Genomic DNA, 19,805 nt, shown 5'->3' on the forward strand with positions numbered 1-19,805 from the left:
AGGAAATTAATTATGGTTCCATTAAAGTTTTCTTCTGTCCTCTGTCTTAAAACTGATTCTCCAAGTTCCTTTTCATTTCACGTCTAGTGACTGTTGGCTATCCATTCGTATGTGGAGACACTGAGAAGCATGTCAGGTCAGGCTTAATGATCTATAGGCCTCATTGCAGGGTAATTACAGTAGCCAGCAGTTTCATTGGAAGATGCTGAAATGTCAGTCTCTGTAGGTCTTTTCTCTTTGGTCAATTTCCTGTAAGAGGATTTTTTAAGACTCCCGTCTGGTTTCCTACATTCTGGGAAGGGGCTGGAGTGGGGGAAAGGGATGTCTCTTGTTCAGAATATAAGCTTTCACTTAATTTCAGTGTTCTCTAGTTCAGCACCTATTCATGTACCTAATGTTTCTAAGCATAGATCTTTTATGATTTAACCTCAGCAGAGAGCAAAAAGGAAGAGGTTCAGCTAGCAGGGAGGAGACCAGGGAAGGGAAAGGGGGAGTCTCCTGGTATCATGGACTCAGAGAAGGGATGGGAATGAAGCATCCATCTTATATAAAAACTGCTGTTTGAAATTTTAACCCTGCTATTTTGGCTTCTGTAAATATTTTCTTGCTTCAATAATAAGGAAAATAAGACTACTCCCATTTCAGAGAGGCCATTAAACCTTCCCCAGATGCAGTTATCAGTGCTGGCACCAGGCCAAGCCCTTGGTTGAGGTCTCAAAGCCCCAGCACGTAGGAGCTCTTTAAGAACTTGCAAAGGGGCCCTAGCTGGTTTTGCTCAGTGAGTAGGGCATCGGCCTGTGGACCAAAGGGTCCCAGGTTCGATTCCAGTCAAGGGCATGTACCTTGGTTGCAGGCACATCCCCAGTGGGGAGTGTGCAGGAGGCAGCTGATTGATGTTTCTCTCTCATCAATGTTTCTAACTCTCTATCCCTCTCCCTTCCTCTCTGTAAAAATATCAATAAAATATATTTTTTTAAAAAGTCCCCATTTTAAAAAAAATAACTTGCACAGGGGACCGGAAAACCCCATATTTGGGAGACAAAGAAGGTACAAAGGTATAAATACAGGAAACCTCCTGTGTGACTTCGTCCAGAATTCTAGAGACATTTTTCTCTGGGCCTGCGCGTAATAATAATAAATGTAACTCCATCTCTCTAAGCATTGCTTGGTTCTTCTCCATTCTTCTGTAACAGGAAGGCGGTTGTCTGAGATCTCTGATGCCTCCAATCCCTATGCTTTTCATTGGCAACCCCTCCAAAGGCCGTTTTGACACAGCCTTTCCCCTCTGCTGAGTCAGCTATGCTCTTCCAAGTGCTTTCCATCATTCCAAGTGTTAACATCTCATCGGCATCCCCTCTGCGCTTATTCTTTCTGGCTTTGTGGATTTATGTCTTTAAAAAATCCCTTTGTTCTTATTTTAGTTTGATTTGTGAGGAAGCAGAGATAAAAGCAAGTACTTAATTAGTCCATTTGGTCTGGCAGCTCTGGGCCTCAACTTTCTTTCCTCTAAAATAAAGGACATAAAAGCAGACCATTTCTAAGGTTCTATGAATCTCAAATTCCATGAACCCATGACGGTAAACAAGTGCTATGTTGTGTAGGACTGATTCTAAGAATTGTCAGAATTCAAACAACAGGGTAACTCCTGGGGCCTGAATCATTAGGAGAAGTTTCATCTTAAAGGTGGGGACTGGAACATTGTGTGTGTATTGAATAAATGGAATGAAGAGGAAGGGAACAGTGTGAGTGGAGTCAGAGAAGCAGCTATGACTGCAATGGGAAAAGGACAGTTTGAGAAGTACCAAGAAACAGAGTTAGCTATTCACCAGGTGGACGTTTAGAACTTGCTGTAGAGGGCTCTCAAAGGCTTAATTTAAACTTATCTACAGTAGGAAATGTCACTCTTCAAACATAATATAATGTTGGTACCAAATAGCATTTCTTTTTATCTCATAACTTTTGCACAGTTCTTGTTCATATCATTTCTTTTTAAAGTGAGTTGAAAGAAAGGCCTTCATTTTTATCTTTCAAAGAAACATATATTTTAATATATTTTAATTGATTTCAGAGAGGAAGGAAGAAGGAGAGAGAGTTAGAAACATCAATGATGAGAGAGAATCATTGATCAGCTGCCTCCTGCATGCCCCCTACTGGGGATCAAGCCCACAACCCGGGCATGTGCCCTGACCGGAATGGAACCCAGAACCCTTCAGTCCATAGGCCGATGCTCTATCCACTGAGCCAAACTGGCTAGGGCTAAAGAAACACTTTTTTAAAGGTTAATGGTATTATGTTGAGAAGTGATGCTGCATTTCTTGAGGCAGAGTGTGATTTTGATGTCACATTTTATATAACTGTTAATTATTTTCTTACAGGTTTTATTGTTGTATGCATATAACATGAAGCCCCTGAAAATTTCAGATGTTACCTGCACCAGTTACAGCAATGCCTCTGTTGGCTCCTTCTGGGTTCCCTTGAACAGGCGAGTACAGATGGATTATCCACAATCTAGCTTTCACTGTTGATCTTGTCATAAGAACAAGCTGTTTCAGTAACATACAAGGTTACCCATGGGAGAACTTTTTTGAAGACATTTTTAGAGAAATATTCTTTCTTTTAGAGGAGTATGATATTGCAGTGGTCAAAAGCACAGATTCTAAATCCAGCCTGCTTTGGTCCAAATGCCAGTTGCGCCCCTTACTACCTTGGCAGCCTTGAGCAGGTTACTTAACCTGTCAGTGCCTCAGTCTCCTCTTCAGTAAAATGGGAATAATAAGAATAGTACCCGGGGTAGTTGTAGGAACCGTTCCTGACACTTCAGGAAGTTTATAGAGAGTACAGGATGTTGTCTGTACTATGTTTTGCCTAATATTTGTGGTGTGTTTAACAAGTAACTTCATGTAGCTCTGTGTTGGGTTGCAAAATTAAGCCCAAACTCCACCACATCATTTGTCTAACCTTTTCCTCTTTATCTAATTTACTAGAGGCCCAGTTCACAAAAATTTGTGTACTCCGGGGGGGTCCCTCAGCCCAGCATATGCCCTCTCGGAGTCTGGGACCCTCTCGAAGGATGTTCACCTGTTGGTTGGCTTAGGCCGGCTCCCTGGGGGATCGGGCCCAAGCTGGCAGTCAGACATCCCTCTGGCAGCCCAGCAGCCCTCAGGGGATGTCCACTTTCCAGCAGGGAGCAGGCCTAAGCTGCAGTCGGACATCCTTAGCGCTGCTGAGGAGGCGGGAGAAGCTCCCACCACCACCACTGTACTGGCAGCCGTCAGCCTGGCTTGTGGCTGAGCAGAGCTCCCCCTGTGGGAGCACACTGACCACCAGGGGGCAGCTCCTGCATTGAGCGTCTGCCCCCGGTGGTCAATGTGTGTCATAGTGACCAGTCATTCTCAGTCCTTCTGCTGTTAGGGTCAGTTTGCATATTGCCCTTTTATTATATAGGATAGAGGCCTGGTGCATGGGTGGGGGCCGGCTGGTTTGCCCTGAAGGGTGTCCCGGATCAGGGTGGGGGTCCCGCTTGGGTGCCTGACCAGCCTGGGTGAGGGGCTGATGGGTGTTTGTAGGCTGGTCACAACCCCTTCAGGGTGGGGGTCCCCACTGGGGTGCCTGGCCAGCCTGGGTAAGGGGCTGATGGCTGTTTGCAGCTGGTCACACTCCCTTCAGGGTTGGGGTCCCTGCTGAGGTGCCTGGCAAGCTTGGGTGAGGGGCTGATGGCTGTTTGCAGACTGGTCACACCCCCTTCAGGGTAGGTGTCCCCACTGAGGTGCCTGGCCAGCCTGAGTGAGGAGCTGATGGCTGTTTGCAGGCTGGTCAAGCCCCCCCCCCCAGTGGGGACCCTCACCCCATGGAGGTTTGGCCAGCCTGGGTGAGGGGCTGAGGGCCGTTTTCAGGCTGTCCAAGCCCCCTGGCGATGGAAGCTCCCAGCCTCTCCTTTTTTTCTTTTTCTTTATTCTGGGATTTATTTACCTTCTATAATTGAAACTTTGTTGTCTTCAGTGGAGCTCAGAGGGGCTCCTGCTTGCTTCAGCTCCGTGGCCACGGCTGGCTAAAAACAGGTATCTAGGGGTTTATTTACCTTCTATAATTGAAACTTTGTTACCTTCTGTGGAGCTCAGAGCCAGCCGGGAAGCTTGGCTTCCTCCATCACTGGGGCAACCAAGCCTCCTGCTTGCTTCAGCTCCGTGGCTGCCAGCCGCCATCTTGGTTGGGTTAATTTGCATATAGTCACTCTGATTGGCTGGTGGGCATGGCTTAAGGCATAGCGAAGGTATGGTCAATTTGCATGTTTTTTATTAGATTAGATTTTATATTGTTCCCTAGTTTATACTCTCTGCTTCAGCTCATGCCTAGTTTCTCTCTTTTCTCATTCCATGTTACCAAACTCCTTGTTTGTTTCTTATTCTTTTCATTACCTAGTTACTTTAGTTTTGATTCTGCTGCCCTTATGACCCCAGCTTGTAAGATGGAAATAATACCTATTCTGCCTACCTTTCAGGGTTATTGCTAGGATCGAGCCAGACAGTGCTTTGAAAGCACATACTTTAAAAGGTCAAGTCTCATTACTAACTCTGTCAGTGTCAGCTCATTGCCGGCTAGGCACCTAGTAGGTGCTTTGAGAACACAGACTTGGTTCTTCTCTGGAGAGCCTTGTCCATACTCCATGATTTTCATTTCAAAGGACTCTTGGGTATCCGCACAAAAGAGAATAAAACAAGAGATGTTTCAAGAGCTGGCATACTCTTGATTATTGTGCAATTTTTTAATGAAATGGCAGAAGACCTACTAGTAGACACAGTATACAAGATAGCAGAGCTAGGCAACAAAACTAGGAAATTAGGTACTTGCCTTTTACATCCAGAAACAACAGGATATTTTTTTCCAGCTGGAAATGATTATAATTTCTGCAAGGTAATCAAACTGACAGGATTCTTTTTTATCCCAAAATGTTATTAATTTTGGTGTGTTTGTGATAAATAGTAGGCTTGCTAAAGTTAGGGATATGCCCTTGTCACTGAGTCCTTCACAAAGGAGGGTAGCTGACAATCTCTCATCTTACTTGTGTCTCTTTTCTCATGTTTCTTGAATGAAGGAATACTTGAATGAATTAGATTTAGGGATGCCAGAAACAAAGTGTTAAATAATGGAGGACTTACTTTACACATACTATTAATTCTGGGAATAAATGAATGCCTTTTGCAAACTCTTCAAATAAAATACATCTATGTTTGTTATTTTTAGAGTTTTTGAAATTCATGAGAAACTATCGAATCTTATGCAAATAGCTGAGATATCATTGCCAGCAGTTCCTGAAGTTACTCCAGATGAAAACGTATCTGAAGCACAGGAAATAGAAGTGAAAACAATTGATAAAGAACTGGAAGTAAGTTATTAAGTAATGGAAAACTTTTCTACTGCAGAATGGATGTCCTTATACATAATTCCTCAAATTGTTTTTTACTTCATCGGAGCAGAACTACGTAACTCTACTTGAACTTTGTGGTGGTTCTGCCCTCTTCTGTCTCTATGTAAAGTACCAGGGATGACCCAACTTTTGGGGACATACGTAGTGTTTTCTACAAAGCTCTTCTAAGCATACCAATTATAAGAATCTTATGGTGAATGGAAACAAAACCAATCTAGAGAAATCATTCAGGTATAACTGTGAATCTGAAGAAAGAATGCTCTGCAACTTTATAACATTACTTGTCATTTCTCGCTCTAAGTCTATGTGAGCATGTTTATTACCCAAATAATGTATGAAGGAAAACTAGAAAATACAGAGAAGCATATGTCTTTCAGACTTTTTCTATGCATATTTTTTTCCTAATTAAAAAAGATATTTTCCTGCCCAGCGGATGGTTCAGTTAGTTGGAGCATCGTCCTGTATACCAAAAAAGACTGTGGGATCGACTCACGGTCAGGGCACATACTTAGGTTGCAGGTTTGATCCCCGGTCAGGGCACTTGCAGGGGGCAACTGATCAGTGTTTCTCTCTCACATCAATGTTTCTCTCTCCTTCTCTTTTCCTTCTTCTCACTCTAAAATCAATAAACATATCCTTCAGCAAGTATTAAAAAAATGAGACATTATCCTTACAGTGTGTTATTAATATGATCACAGAGTTAATACAGTTGAGTGGTTTTCTTAAAAAATCTTTATTGTTGAAAGTGTTACATATGTCCTCTTTTTCCCCCATTGCCCCATTCTAGCATGCCTCCCATCCTGCCCCAGGCCTCCACCATTCAATTGTCTGTATCCATGGGTTATGCATATATGCATATAAGTTCTTTGATTGATCTCTTTCCACCCACCCATCCTCCCCTGGCCTTCCCTCTGTTCCCCTGGATCTATTTTGTTCAACAATTTATTTTATTCATTAGATTCCACATATGAGTAAGATTATGTGATACTTGTCTTTCTCTGACTTGAGTGGTTTTTATGATCACTGATGTTAGTGTTCTGGTGGAGAGGGTCATTGTCCTATTTCTCCTGCACTCTAAATGGGAACTGGATAGATGGAGATCAACATGTCAGCATCATTATTGCCCCCACTCCCCTTCTGCCCCTGACAGTCTTACTGTACCAAGGAGAAGAGGAGAAGAGTCCTGCAGGCAGGGTACCTCCAAAAATATAAACCCACATTTCTCAGAAGGGGCCGAGTCTAGCATGCCCTGTTGTTTTTCCCAAACCAGTCAGATAAGAATTAGTGGTGGGTCCAAAAACAGTTGGAAGTGCCCTCCTCCTTCAGGAGTGGAGTGGAAATTCCTTACCTCCTATGGAAATACAGGAGCAGGGAATGCTGTTCTTTACTAATCACTTGCTCTTTGAATTTTCATTTTGTACATTAATCCAATTTCTTGAGATATATATTCTGTAATTACTGTGGTCATTTTTAAAAAAAATCAAATGGCGGTACAACATTTACAATGGGAAAAAACAAACAGAAATCTTCTGTCCAACCTCTGCCGACAATTCCAGCCCCTTGGGTCCCATCTCTGTTTGTTTTCCTCAGAAAGATCTTTTAGGATCTTCCCTAACTTTTAGTCAGCTGTATCTTTTTTCTTAAATCACTTTCTGTTAGATTAATATTCAATTGGTTACAAAACATTTTAATTCTTAACGATGAAGACTGGTACAGCCACTGTGGAAGACAGTATGGAGTTTCCTCAAAAAGTTAAAAGTGGAACTCACATTTGACCCAGTGATCCCACTTCTAGAACTATATCCCAAGAAACCAGAAACACCAATGAGAAAGGATATATGCACCCCTATGTTCATAACAGCACAATTTACAATAGCTAAGATTTTGAAACAACCTAAGTGCCCATCAGCAGATGAGTGAATTAAAAAATTGTTGTACATATACACAATGGAATACTATGCTGCTATAAAAAGAAGGAACTTTTACCATTTGCAACAGCATGGATGGAACTAGAGACCATTATGGTAAGCAAAATAAGCCAGTGGGAAAAAGATAAATATCACATGATCTCACTCATATGTGGGATATAATGATCAACATAATTTGATGAACAAGAATAGATCCAGAGACAAATGGCAGGTGGGGAAGGGTTAGAGAGCTACCAAAGGACTTGTATGCATGCATATTACCATAACCAATGGACACAGACACTGGGGCGGTGGGGGCTTGCCCCGGGTGGGAATGGCTGAGGGGGGAGGGTCAGTTGGGAAAAAAGGAGACATATGTAAAACTTTAGACAATAAATAAATAAATAGGAATAGGATGGGTATGGCTTTTTTTGTTTTCTTGTCTTCCTCATGTATTCACTCTTTATGTGGAAGTGTAAACATTGGCAACTCTCCTGATTTTCAGACTATACTTGTTGGTATTTCTTCAGTCTGAATTTAACAGGACAGTGAGTGCATTTTTCATTATTGTGAATGCAACATGCCCAGCTGTAAGAGGATTCATCAGGCAAGAACAGTTAGCCTTTGAAAAACGCATCTTTGCAGTGTTTATGTCTCCTGTGCTCTGTGCTTGCATTTATCATAGAAATGATGCCTTAGAGTTTTAGTTACACATCCTTTCCAGGGTCCTCAACTGTTACAACAAGAATTACCAGACACTTAATGATACTAATGAAATACTGAGTACCAATAACAAATCTCCCAATGGATCAGCCATCTCAAACTCATGAGGTTTCACTTATATATGATTCTTGTCCTAAATTCTATGGTTGCCCTTTCATGTTTGTTTTGGAGAGGAACTTGTCTCTTGTTTCATTTCTGCACTTCCTTTGCAGATCACTTACAATCACAGTCTTAGAGTCATAGACCAAACTCAGCAGGTTGCTGTCTCTGAGCTATGGTCTAGAATATTCTTTGCTGAAATCATCCTTTAATCATTACTTTATAGATTATATATGGAAAATGTTCCCCTGCGCCCATTTGTCTTTTTGGCTTAGATTGTCTAAGACAGGAGAGTGAGCATCCATAAGAGTAATAATTTTAGGTTGTGCTCTGCCTAAAAGTATGGGACTCAAATCCTTTCCTGGGACTAATTGTTCCCTCCTTCCTAAAAATGATCCTTTCACTCAAGTACTGCTCTGAGATGGAGAGATGAGCCCCTAGGTTGGAGTGAGAGTCAGCAGAATTTCCCTGGGGATCACATGTACGTATCAAATTGACCACAGTGAGCCCAGTATCTGAGCCAAGAGGTTGGCTCTACATATAAACAAATTAGAAATAAATGGGAGGGGGCGCAAGGGAGCATTTGAATATAGGCATCTGGAGAATCCACAGGACCTATCTTGCCTTAACCAAGGTTTGGGGCTTGCTTTCATATCCTGACTCAAATGGTATATGTGAGTGTGTCAATCCCTGAGCACAAACTCCTTTCAGTCCTGATGTTATCCTCTGTATTTTTTAATTTGTCTATTATTCAACTTAGAAAGAGCTTCTTCAGCTTTAAGTGGGGCATGTTTAGATGTTTTTCAGTTCTGTAAGTTCTTTATAAGACAGAATGTCATCCAATGGAAGAAAAACTAGTATTTGTTTAGGTGAATTGGCAAATTAGTTAATAACATTTGAAAGTTGATAAATGGAAGGAACATACAAAGTTTTCTTTTTTCCCAGTATACTAACCAGCACGTAAGAAAAAAAGAAGAAAAAAGCAGCTAGATTCTGTAGGGTAATATCAGATAAATCCCATTGACTAAATCTGCCAGTTCGTTGTCATGACAACCTTCACTGGGAGCTAATTAGAAGTTAACTAGGGCACTTGAAGAGATCAATTCTGATGAAGAATTAGACAGTATTTCATAACCTCTATAATCTAATATATTTATATCTATCACAATATAGATTTTTGGTGGGATATTAAATATAAGGGTCCAGAAAAATGTATCATGGGAAATAGTAAATCTTGTTCTCTTTCTCTTTCTCATTCCCTTCCCTTTTTTTATTTTTTCCCCAAATCCCTATGGTCTGGAAGAAGCCAAAAACTTCAGAAAACAGATAGCAATTTAAGATGTATCTGGGGGGCTACAGAGCAGGTGTTCTATTCACTTCTGGCTTGAAAGCCTTGTATGTCCTTCTTCAAAAATGAACACTACCAGCTCAGAACGACCGAGTTATTTTAACCTATCATTCACAGTTTTAAGGGTATCTTCAGAGTTCATCAGAGACTTGAAAGCATATGAAAGATGCTACTCATCCTGGTTTTAAGACAAAAACTCCCTTTTGGAATGATAGCATACTCATATGAAAATCTTAAGCTATGTTTACTAAGTCATTCAAGATTAGTTCAACAAACATGTCCAGAATCACTGAACAAGGCAATTAGAATTTGTGTGTTGTCAGATTACCCCAAATAGCAAAGTACTCTGAAAACATAGAACCAAATAATATTGGACATTAGCATCAAATAACAAATTATTTTTGAGACAGTTATTTGCAAAATTTTTCCAGGCTTGGGGAGAGAAGGACATATAGAAATCAGTACAATTAGATCCCTGTCATAGAGGAGCTTATTATTGTAGGAGCATGGCTAGGTACCCAGATGTCATTCAAAATGAGCCAGCTGTGTGGTGGCCCACTTTTAGCAAGCAAAGTGTGGTGTTTAAGGAAACATCAATCTGATGTTCAAAACCATAGAAAACAATAAAAATCTCTACGGCACCTCTTATAAGAACATCCAAGAGGGAATCTTTTTTGGGAATACTAGTACACAGAAAAACTTATTTAAAGTCTTATTTTCCCCAACTATCTTGCTTTTAATATCTCTCTGACATCCACAGCAAGTCTTTAACATCTGTCTCATTTGGCTCAAACTCCTAAAACTTTCCCTTCAACTCAGTCTGTGTGGAGTGTTTTATCTCCTCTCCCCTTCCTGCTCTGGCTCAGCTCTTTATTATATAGTTCAACTTAGTCTCTCTTGACTTTTTCCAGTTTTCCTATCTCCCCCATTATTTGGATTCTATACCATACAAAAGAGTAAGGTTGTGGAATCCTTCCCTCTCAATGGGGCTTTTGATGCCAATGATTCTAATTTATTGTTTTTTACATCTCATTCATATTGGGGTGTGTGTGTGTGTGTGTGTGTGTGTGTGTGTGTGTGTAGAGAGAGAGAAAGAATGAGGGGGAAGGGAAAGTTGGAAGGACGTAGGGAGAGAGGTTTGAGTTAGACTTTGTATTTGCTTAAATAGCTCTGACAGCATTTTATAGTTCATATAAACTGAAAGGCCATTTTCCATTGGGCCCCAAAATACCTTATGCCCTTACAAAATTGTTTCAGCAATTATTTGTTTATATGTTTCTTCTTCTCTCTTGAACTTGTATTCCTTGGCTCAGGGGTCTTATTTATAACTAGAAGCCCAGTGCATGAAATTCGTGCACTGTGGAAAGGTGTCCCTCAGCCCAGCCTGCACCATCTCTAATCTTGGACCTCTCGAGGGATGTCCGACTGCCGGTTTAGGCCCGATCCCACAGGGGGTTAGTTTAGCCTGTGGGATTGTGCCTAAACCGGCAGTCGGACATTCCTCTCACAAGCCGGGACTGCTGGCTCCCAACCGCTTGCCTGCCTACCTGCCTGATTGCCCCTAACTACTTCTGCCTGCCAGCCTGATTGATTCCCACTGCCCTCTCCTGCTGGCCCGATTGCTCCCAACTGCCCTCCCCTGTAGGCCTGGTCGCCCCCAACTGCTCTCCCCTCCTGGCTTGATCACCCACAACTGCCCTCCCCTGCCGGCCATCTTGTGGCTGTGGGTGCTGCCATCTTTGAGGGTGGGGCAGTCAATTAGCATATTCCCTCCTTATTGGCTGTGGGTACCACCATCTTTGAGGGCGGGAAAATTAGCATATTCCCCCCTTATTGGCTGTGGGCGCTGCCATCTTTGCGACAGCATGAGGGTCAGTTAGCATATTCCCTCTTTATTAGATAGGCTTTTATCTCCAGTATCTTTAGTAAGTGAAACACAGTGCCTTTTCAATACTTGCCTGTGAAACTTTTAGTTGGAGACTTGTGGAGTGCACTCATTCCTGACTGAGGGTGAGGTCATGGGACTGAATCTCATATTCGGTGGACAGTGAACCACCTGTTGTGGCAAGAGTACAGGCTGAATGTGATGGGAAATGGGGCTGAGAGATGGTGGAACTACGTGCTTCCTCCTCTGACTTCCCACAGTGCTGAAAGTCTGTCTGTCCTACCCCTCCCACCAGACCATGACCTCTCTCTGTCTTGTTCACTTCCCATTACCACTCCACGGCACTTAGGATGCATTCAATAGAGGTTGAACAAGTAAGTGGTGAATGAACATTGCTCTGCAGGAAGGGTCGTGGAAAAGCAGGGCAGGATGTGTGCTGGAGTAGAAGAAGGTCGGGCGGCAGCTGGAAGGGCACCTCATGATCCGCACTACATTTACTAAATTAATCCTGCTGGCATGTGAAGAGGGATGAGGGAAGCAAGAGTTCATAGGATGGAAAACAATTTAGGAAGCTTTTTCCATATTGTAGGTGAAAGATGATGAGGATTTCAACTAAATCAAAGAATTAGCTTTATTAATTTTGAAGCAACTCAGAATTGAATTCCATTCCTCATAGAATTAAGACACTTCTTGTTAAAGGAGAAATGGCAGAGATTGAACAAGGGTCATTCTGTGTCCTCTCAGGCTCCTTGCCAACCACAACCCTGCTCCAGCAGCTCTTGATGGGATGGGTGAGCTTAGCCCCTTCCCTGTCTCCATTTCTGTGCTAGTGAGGCCTCACGAAATCTCTCACTGCCCAACACCTAACCAGCCAATTTCTGACCTATGTACATCGTTTACCTCAGAGAATACTAAAGAAACAGAATGTTGTTGAGGTGAAATTTCTGTTTGATAAATGTTGAAATGGGAATGAAAGGCATTTATGAGGTAACATTGCTATCCATCTATTATGTGGAATGATTACTGATATGGACAGTGTCACTTTGCTTGATAGGTCTCGATAAAATCATGACAGTAACCCATCATGGTTGTTATTGAAACCTTTTATGTAGTAGAAAAATATACTTTAACCAGTCCTAAGAACTCAATTAGAAATATAGAAAGACTAATAATGAGAAGGATATAGGAGTGGATATGTGTTCTCCTCTGTCTAGTACAATGAACCAGAAGCCTGGAAAGTTCATCAGAGGAAACTGGTATACCCTGACCAATGCGGGGGATCCTACCTGCCCTCCATCCTTTTTGGTCCCATTGAAGCTGGCTCATATTTAGCCATGATCATTTCCTGCCCAAGTGATTTGAGTAGCCTCTCAGCTTATTTACCTTTCTCTTGTCATATTTTTTTTTATCAGGCCAATTCTCCATTTTTGGTGTGTGTATGAGAACATTTAAGTTCACCTTTAAGTTCACACTTAAGTCTCACTTCTTAGTTAGAACAGTCCAGTTCACCTTTAAGCTGTGGCCAGAATTATCTTTTTAAAGCAATTTGATTATTCCCTCAGTCCAGTGCCTCTCAATTTTCTACACAACAAAATCCAAGTCCCTTGGTTTTACCTGTCCTGGTATAAGATTGCCCCTTCAGCCTTATTTCTCACCACTTTCACTGCCATGCTTCCTATACCAACCCACAGGAAAAATCATTTCAGGTCCCTATGTGCCTTGAATGTCCATTGTTTTTTGCTTGCCCGGCTTCCTCCAGCCAGAATGCCCTTGTCCCCATTCTCTGACAATTGAAATCCTACTATTCTATCAACTCTCAATTCATCTGTCCCTTTCTCTAGGAAGTCTTTCCTGTCATCATGTTTATACTTACTCTAGGTTTATACTTATCCCACCTCTAGGCTTCTACATGTCATAGCGATGCATGTTCTGACCACATTATACTTGGTATTTTATTTAGTTGTGTATGCATCTTTTTTTTTCTCAGTTATTGTAAACTTTGGGAGGATAGGGACCATTTCTTCATCTTTGTATTCCACAGCACCTGCTATAATACCTTAAATATATTTGTTAAATTGAAGTAAATTAGCTATAGCTTTGGAACTCTAAAATTTGATCTTTTCTATGTTCATGCATTTATTAAAACTCAGTCATAACATGGTTTGGGGCTACAAGTTCAATTTCTTGCTTTTAAAAAATGTTTATTGTTGAGAGTATTATAGATGTCCTCCCCTCCCTTCCCCACATTGCCCTCCTCCACCTGGATCCTGCCCCACCCCAGGCCTTTACCACCCTATTGTCTGTGTCCTTGGGTGACAAATTCTTTAGTTAATCTCTTCCCACCTCCTCCCTGCTTCCCTCTGAGATTCATCAGTCTATTCCATGTTTCCATGCCTCTGGTTTTATTTTATTCATCAGTTCATTTTGTACATTAGATTCCTTGTTCATTTATTTTGATTTTCAGATTCAATTGTTGATAGATACGTATTTACTGCCAGCATATTGTTCATATTTTTTATCTTTTTCTTCTTTCTTGTCTTCTTAAAGACGACCCTTCAACATTTCATGTAATACTAGCTTGTGGTGATGAATTCTTAGCTTTTTCTTGTCTGTGAAGCTCTATCTGGTCTTCAATTCTAAATGATAGCTTTGTTGCTTTTTTATTCTCAGGTTTTAACCAGCAGTGGTCAGTTGTAATGTAAGAATTAATGTACTTTTATTATTTTTTATAATTCCTGAATGCTACTACATGTACATATTAACACTTCCATAAAAGCAAATTGTTACTTCCTTCAGGGATGGATACTGGCAAGACTGTGCGGCAGGCATAGTTTTTCTCTGATAATGTTATAGTTATGACTCTTATCATTGTCCGTAAAGGAAATCTTCCACAAGCTCCAGTAAAATAGACTTGCTGGGGAGGAAAGATTTGGCAGCATCTGGTAAGTAAGCTTGTGCATAGCCAAAGACTGGAAATACACAGTGGACCTCACAGAAAGTGGACTGGATTGTCAAGAGCCATCACTATGCTCAGTGCCATGGAGGGGGGGAGGGGGGTAAATTCTCACTCATCTCTGATTCTTCCTCTTATTCATCTCACATCTGGCCAATGGCTGCCTTCTCCAACTCTGTATCAGGACCTCTCAGCTCACATGGCCAGTACTGACTGCAGCTCTCTTCTGTTGTCCTTCCTTATGTGGAGGATTTGACCGATTCAACCCTGCCTAAGGTAGATCCCTCATCGGTCAGATGTATTCACATAAACACAGCTCTGTCTGTACAGTAGGGTGTGTGGTAGAGCTGTCAACAATAGACAACATATGATATTGACCTTCACTCCTATTCATCTACTCTTTCCATTTCTTTCCCAATTCCCAACCATTCTTCCCTACTTACATCCATTTCTGGACTCTCTTCCAGGACACTCTTCTGAGAAGAAAAGCGATTTTTCAAAATCTTATTTTCATGCAAATTACTTTACTTCTTAGTCTTCTGTAACATGAATTTTAACAGTGAATATGCAGGCTAAGAATCTTAAAAAATATATAATTGTTAATTAAATCTTGTCATTTGTGGCCATCCTGTAGTTTTTAAATACCCCTCTAAGTCTCAACCTGAAAATTTAATTTAGGTGATAAGTCAAGAAAATACAAATGAAATAAATAGTTTATAATTAAAATGTCTAATATTTACCAATAATATCAACCTTACTATATTGTTTTCTTATTTATAGAAAATGATTATTGACTGTTGCTCAGAAATCGTAAGCCTGTTTATGAGTGATAGAGAGACACAACCACTATCTAAGGTATGTATCTCTTTTAAAACTATATTTGACTAACTCATAAGTATCACTGTTGCTATGGAAATGGAAATCCAGAAAACAACTATTATAAAAGTATCAAGGGACTAACCCTTCTTAATGTGAGTGATAAACATGAATTTATGAGAGCATGTTATTTTGTTTAAAAAATATTCTTTAAAAAAATCAACTAATACAGAAAATTATAAAGAGAATAATGTTAAAGTCATTTCAAATCTACCATTCAGAGAATAATCACTAATAACATTTTGAAGAATATCTCAAATGTTTTCCATGTATATATAAACTTTAGATTTTTTGCATCAGTAGAATCATAATGTACATGCATCTGTAACTTGCTTTTTTCATTCAATAATAATGTTATGGACATATTTTTACATGAAAGGCCTACCTTCTTGTATCTAATGCCTCATAATAGTCTATTTTACCTATTTGTTGTGTCAGGCTTTATTTAAATAACCACATTTTATTCATGGATCTTGAGGGTGATAGATTCTAGTATAAACATATTTCACTCTTCTGCATCATCTTCTCAGAGTTAATTCTTAGGAATAAGATTTTGGAATAAAAAGTATATATGCATTTTTTTTTATTGTGAGTTCTTCAGAAATGGAACCATTTTACATTCCTGCCAGCAATGCACAAGGTTTCTAGTTTCTTCACATCCTCACCAACACTTGATATTTTCCTTTTTTTTTTTTTTTTTTGGATGATGATCACCATTATAATGAGTGAAAAGTGTTATCTCATTGTGATTTTGATTTTGATTTTCCTAATGGCTAATTTAGTTGAGCATCTTTTCATGTGCTTATTTGCCATTTGTGTATCTTCTTTGGAGAAATGTCTATTCAGTCTTCTGCCTGTTTTTGAAATGGCATGTACATTTTGATGTATAATTGCAAATGGCTCTCCAGAAATGTTGCACCAATATTTTTGCCTATCAGTGGTAGATGAGGGGGCCATTTCCCCCTCATGTTCATCTACACATGTTTTTCTTCTCCTAGTTTCCTCCCCTCTCTCACTTTCCCTTCTTCCTCTCCTCCTCTGCCTCCTTCTCTTCTTCTAACTATTGTAGGTCTGACAAATGAAAAATGACATTTTCACTTTTTAAAATTCTTTATTAATAATCCAAATATACTAGTAGTTCATGAGTTTGTTGGTAGTCTGTGTTTCACCTTTTGTGAAATAGTATTTGTTCATTTAGTTAGTGAATAGGTATTATTTTTAAAAATATTTTTATTGATTTCAGAGAGGGAGATGGAGAGATATAAACATCAATGATGAAAGAGAATCATTGGCTGCCTGCTGCATGCCCCCTACTGGGGATCTACCTAGCAACCCAGGCATGTGCCTTCACTGGGAATTGAATCGTGATCTCCTAGTTCATAGGTTGACACTCAACCACTGAGCCACACCAGCCAGGCAGTCAATACATATTTAGAGTGAACTGTCTGTGCATTAGGTTCTTCTTTCTAGGCCCTGGAGAGCAAGGTTGGAATAAACAACAAGGACTCCACTGTCTTGGAGCTACTATTGTTGTGAAGCAAAGAGTATATAAATCAATAAACTAGATAAGTTAAGATTTGTTAAGTGCTATGAAGGAAAAAAAAGGGTGATATGTTAGAGTATTGGTCAGCAAACTGAAGCCTATGAACTATATCTGTCCCATTGCCTATTTTGTAAATAAAGTTTTACAAAGGAAGACCTCTCGTAGGATATGACATTTGAAGTAAGACCTGAAATATGACACTGTGTTCTTCCCACTATATCATTAGTTTCTTGGGGGATAGGGACAATGCTAACTTAATCTTTCAATTCTTACAGTTCCCTGTATATTATTTTAGTTAGTTACTGCTTCTTCAATTGAATTAAATTCCATTTCATGTTAAACACTTGAAATTTAATATTTGCTTTTTTTAAATATTTATTTGACCATTCATGTTCTTTCCCATTTTTAAAATGGGGAACTTAATTTTCTAGTATGGAAATGCATAGATTTACTGTAGCAAGCCATTGGTAATAAAATAAAACTTAAACCTAAGTTTAATCAAACTGTGGTTAAAAGCAGATCACAGAAAAAAAGATACATGATTTTGTATGGGTTTTGGCTTTTGATAGACTAGACTTGAAGTCCCAGCCTTGAATCTTGTTAGTCATATGACCCTAGGCAAGTTTTCTCAAATGGAAAATGGAGTAATAATGCCAATCTTTCACAGTTGTGATTACTAAAGCAAATAATATATGTTAAGTATTTGGCATAGGGCCTAGTCCAAACAAATGTTTAGTAAATATTAGCTATTTCACCGCCATTATTATCATTATCATCATCATCATCATCATCATCATCATCATCCCTACCATGGTCCTGCCTTCCATGTGTGAATGTGTGAATTCTTCATCCCCTAGTTAACTAATTTTAAACAGACTTTTAGGATCCAAATTTGTTTTGAAATATTGATAGACAAAGAGAAGAAAAGTGTTAAAGGTAGAGAGAGAACTAAAACCCATTTTCTTTGCCTGTAAAGTAAATCACTGTTGAATCCTAGAGGAATTAGGTCAGTGTGCTGGATTCCAACACAAGACCCCAGTGATGAAAGGGTCACGGGTCCAAGAGAAGGTGCCTCCCAGTTGAAGCTCCTGCTAATGCTTCACTGAAGCCAGACTTACTGAGTAGTGCTGGCCGGGGGCGTGGGCGTTAGGAGCTTGTTCCAAGAAACAAATTGTTAGACAAAATTACATGCCTTAGTGAAGTTGTTTTTATCACCGGGATGAGATCTTGCTGTGCAATTTGGTTCTGTACTGAACATACCTATTGCAATCACCTTTGCCTGTTATTGCCTCTTTCTAATTAAAATGGATATTACACACACAGCTTGTGACAAAAAGAAACTGAGAATAGCGAGGAGATGAAGGAAGGGAATGAGTGCTCCATGCTAACCTTCTCAGTGATTACTCACAGAATATAAATGACCATGAGGTACAATTTCTGGTCAACTAATAATAAAACTTCCTTTTAATTGCCTGCATAGGTTCAAATTATTGCAGTTTCCAAGTTGCCAGGTAGGATTCAAACATGATGCTAAAAATATTCTTTCTGTTCTTGCTGTGACTGATCATGGGAAGGACAGGTCACTATCAGTAATTATCGACTTCCAGCTGCATGCAGAACATTGGTGTAGACACTTTTCTTGTTGCAAAGGCAGCATAGGTTAAGTTTCCTGCACTGAGTTAATTTTATGTTTCATACTGGTTCACATGATACAAATAAATTTACCTAATCATTCTATCAGTGGAGTGTGTGTGTGTATGTGTGAACTGAACTGACTAGAGTCACACAGAATAAGTTTGGAGAGGAGATTCCAAGAAGAGATCTGGTTTAAGGTAGGGAAGATTGATCTAGGCCAAGTGATAAAGACACATTGTATAAGGAAATTACCAAAGAGTTTTTCTGGGCTGCATGAGTTCAGTAGGATATTTTTTGTAGTTCAGGATTTTTAGCTAGACCCAGAATAAAATGTGACAATAATGATAGTAATCACTAAAATGATTACTACTAATAGTGGTAGTAGTAATAATATTCATGGTTAATATTTGTTGAGCACATGGCACGTGAAAACATTGTTCAGTGTTTTATTATCTCATTTAATATTATAAGAATCCTATTAAATTGGTTACTACTATTATCCTAATTTTGGAGATGAGGAAACTGATGCACAGGGGAATTAAACACTGTGCTCAACGTCTCCCAGCTTCTAAGTGGAGGAGGCAGGAGTCAAATACAGTTCTGCTTAAAAATCCAGGATCTGTGTCTTAAATTATACCCACTGAATGTTCCATTGGAGTAGTGGGAGCAGGTGCTACAGGAAGTTGAGGAGTAAGAGTGGGAAAATGAAAGTTGCAAGTGTAGATGAGACTTTAAGGAGGTCTGGGTAAGAAGTTTGGAGAGAGACACAGAGACTAGGCAGGAAGTTAGGACAGGAATGGTGGGAAGGGAAAAGGGCCAGGAGGGTGGGGGTTGCCTGTCTAAATAAAGAAGGATAAGTGATGATGGAACACAGCCTTTAGGGATCAGGGTGGGGGCAGAAAGACATTGATAACACAAGTGAGATAGCTGCCTGGAAGCAGAGGAAAGATATTTCTTTTCTCTAGGTCCTGGGGTAGCAGATGAAGGTGGGAAAGGATGAGAGAAGCTGGGGCAGTTTATACTCAGTGGTTCTCATTTCTCAATGAAGCGGAAGCAAGTTTTTCTACTATTAGAGTGGGTTAGAGGATTGAGGGTATGGTCTTCTGAGAGAGAGAGAGAGAGAGGTAGATGAAGATTTTGAATATTCACAGTCTTTGAGTGTGATGGGCAGGAAGGCTGACCCAGGAGAAATGAAAGAAGTGAGGGCCACATGGAGATTTAAGAGCCATTGATTTGTTGGGACTCTAGGCTATTTGGCTTGTGATGTTTCTCTAGCAACACTTGGCTTCCTAGACACAGGAGTGAGGCAGATGTGCGAGAAGAGGCCCATGGCAGGTGAGAGTGCAGTGAGACTGCTAACAGTATGTGGGAGGCTCAGGTGGATGAGAGCAGCTCCACACTTATCTCAGTC

At 40.2% G+C, this 19,805-nt stretch overlaps 1 protein-coding gene across 3 annotated transcripts in view; it reads left to right on the top strand.

Moving 5' to 3' along the window:
* The window catches only part of CFAP54 (cilia and flagella associated protein 54), a 246,818-nt gene that overhangs the window by 208,994 nt on the left and 18,019 nt on the right, over positions 1–19,805 (top strand). For 2 of the 3 annotated variants that reach the window (XM_070410862.1, XM_070410863.1), the window contains 3 exons: positions 2,376–2,482; positions 5,242–5,383; positions 15,121–15,195. In XM_070410862.1, coding sequence (XP_070266963.1) covers positions 2,376–2,482; positions 5,242–5,383; positions 15,121–15,195 — 324 coding nt within the window. Of the gene's footprint in view, positions 1–2,375; positions 2,483–5,241; positions 5,384–15,120; positions 15,196–19,805 lie in introns of those variants that run through there. The other variant, XM_070410864.1, reaches the window with a different exon arrangement.

This window comes from Myotis yumanensis, unplaced genomic scaffold, assembly GCF_028538775.1.
Source record: "Myotis yumanensis isolate MYYU_CA2020_CCGP unplaced genomic scaffold, mMyoYum1.0.hap1 SCAF_3, whole genome shotgun sequence".
In the NCBI taxonomy this organism is placed as follows: Eukaryota; Metazoa; Chordata; class Mammalia; order Chiroptera; family Vespertilionidae; genus Myotis; species Myotis yumanensis.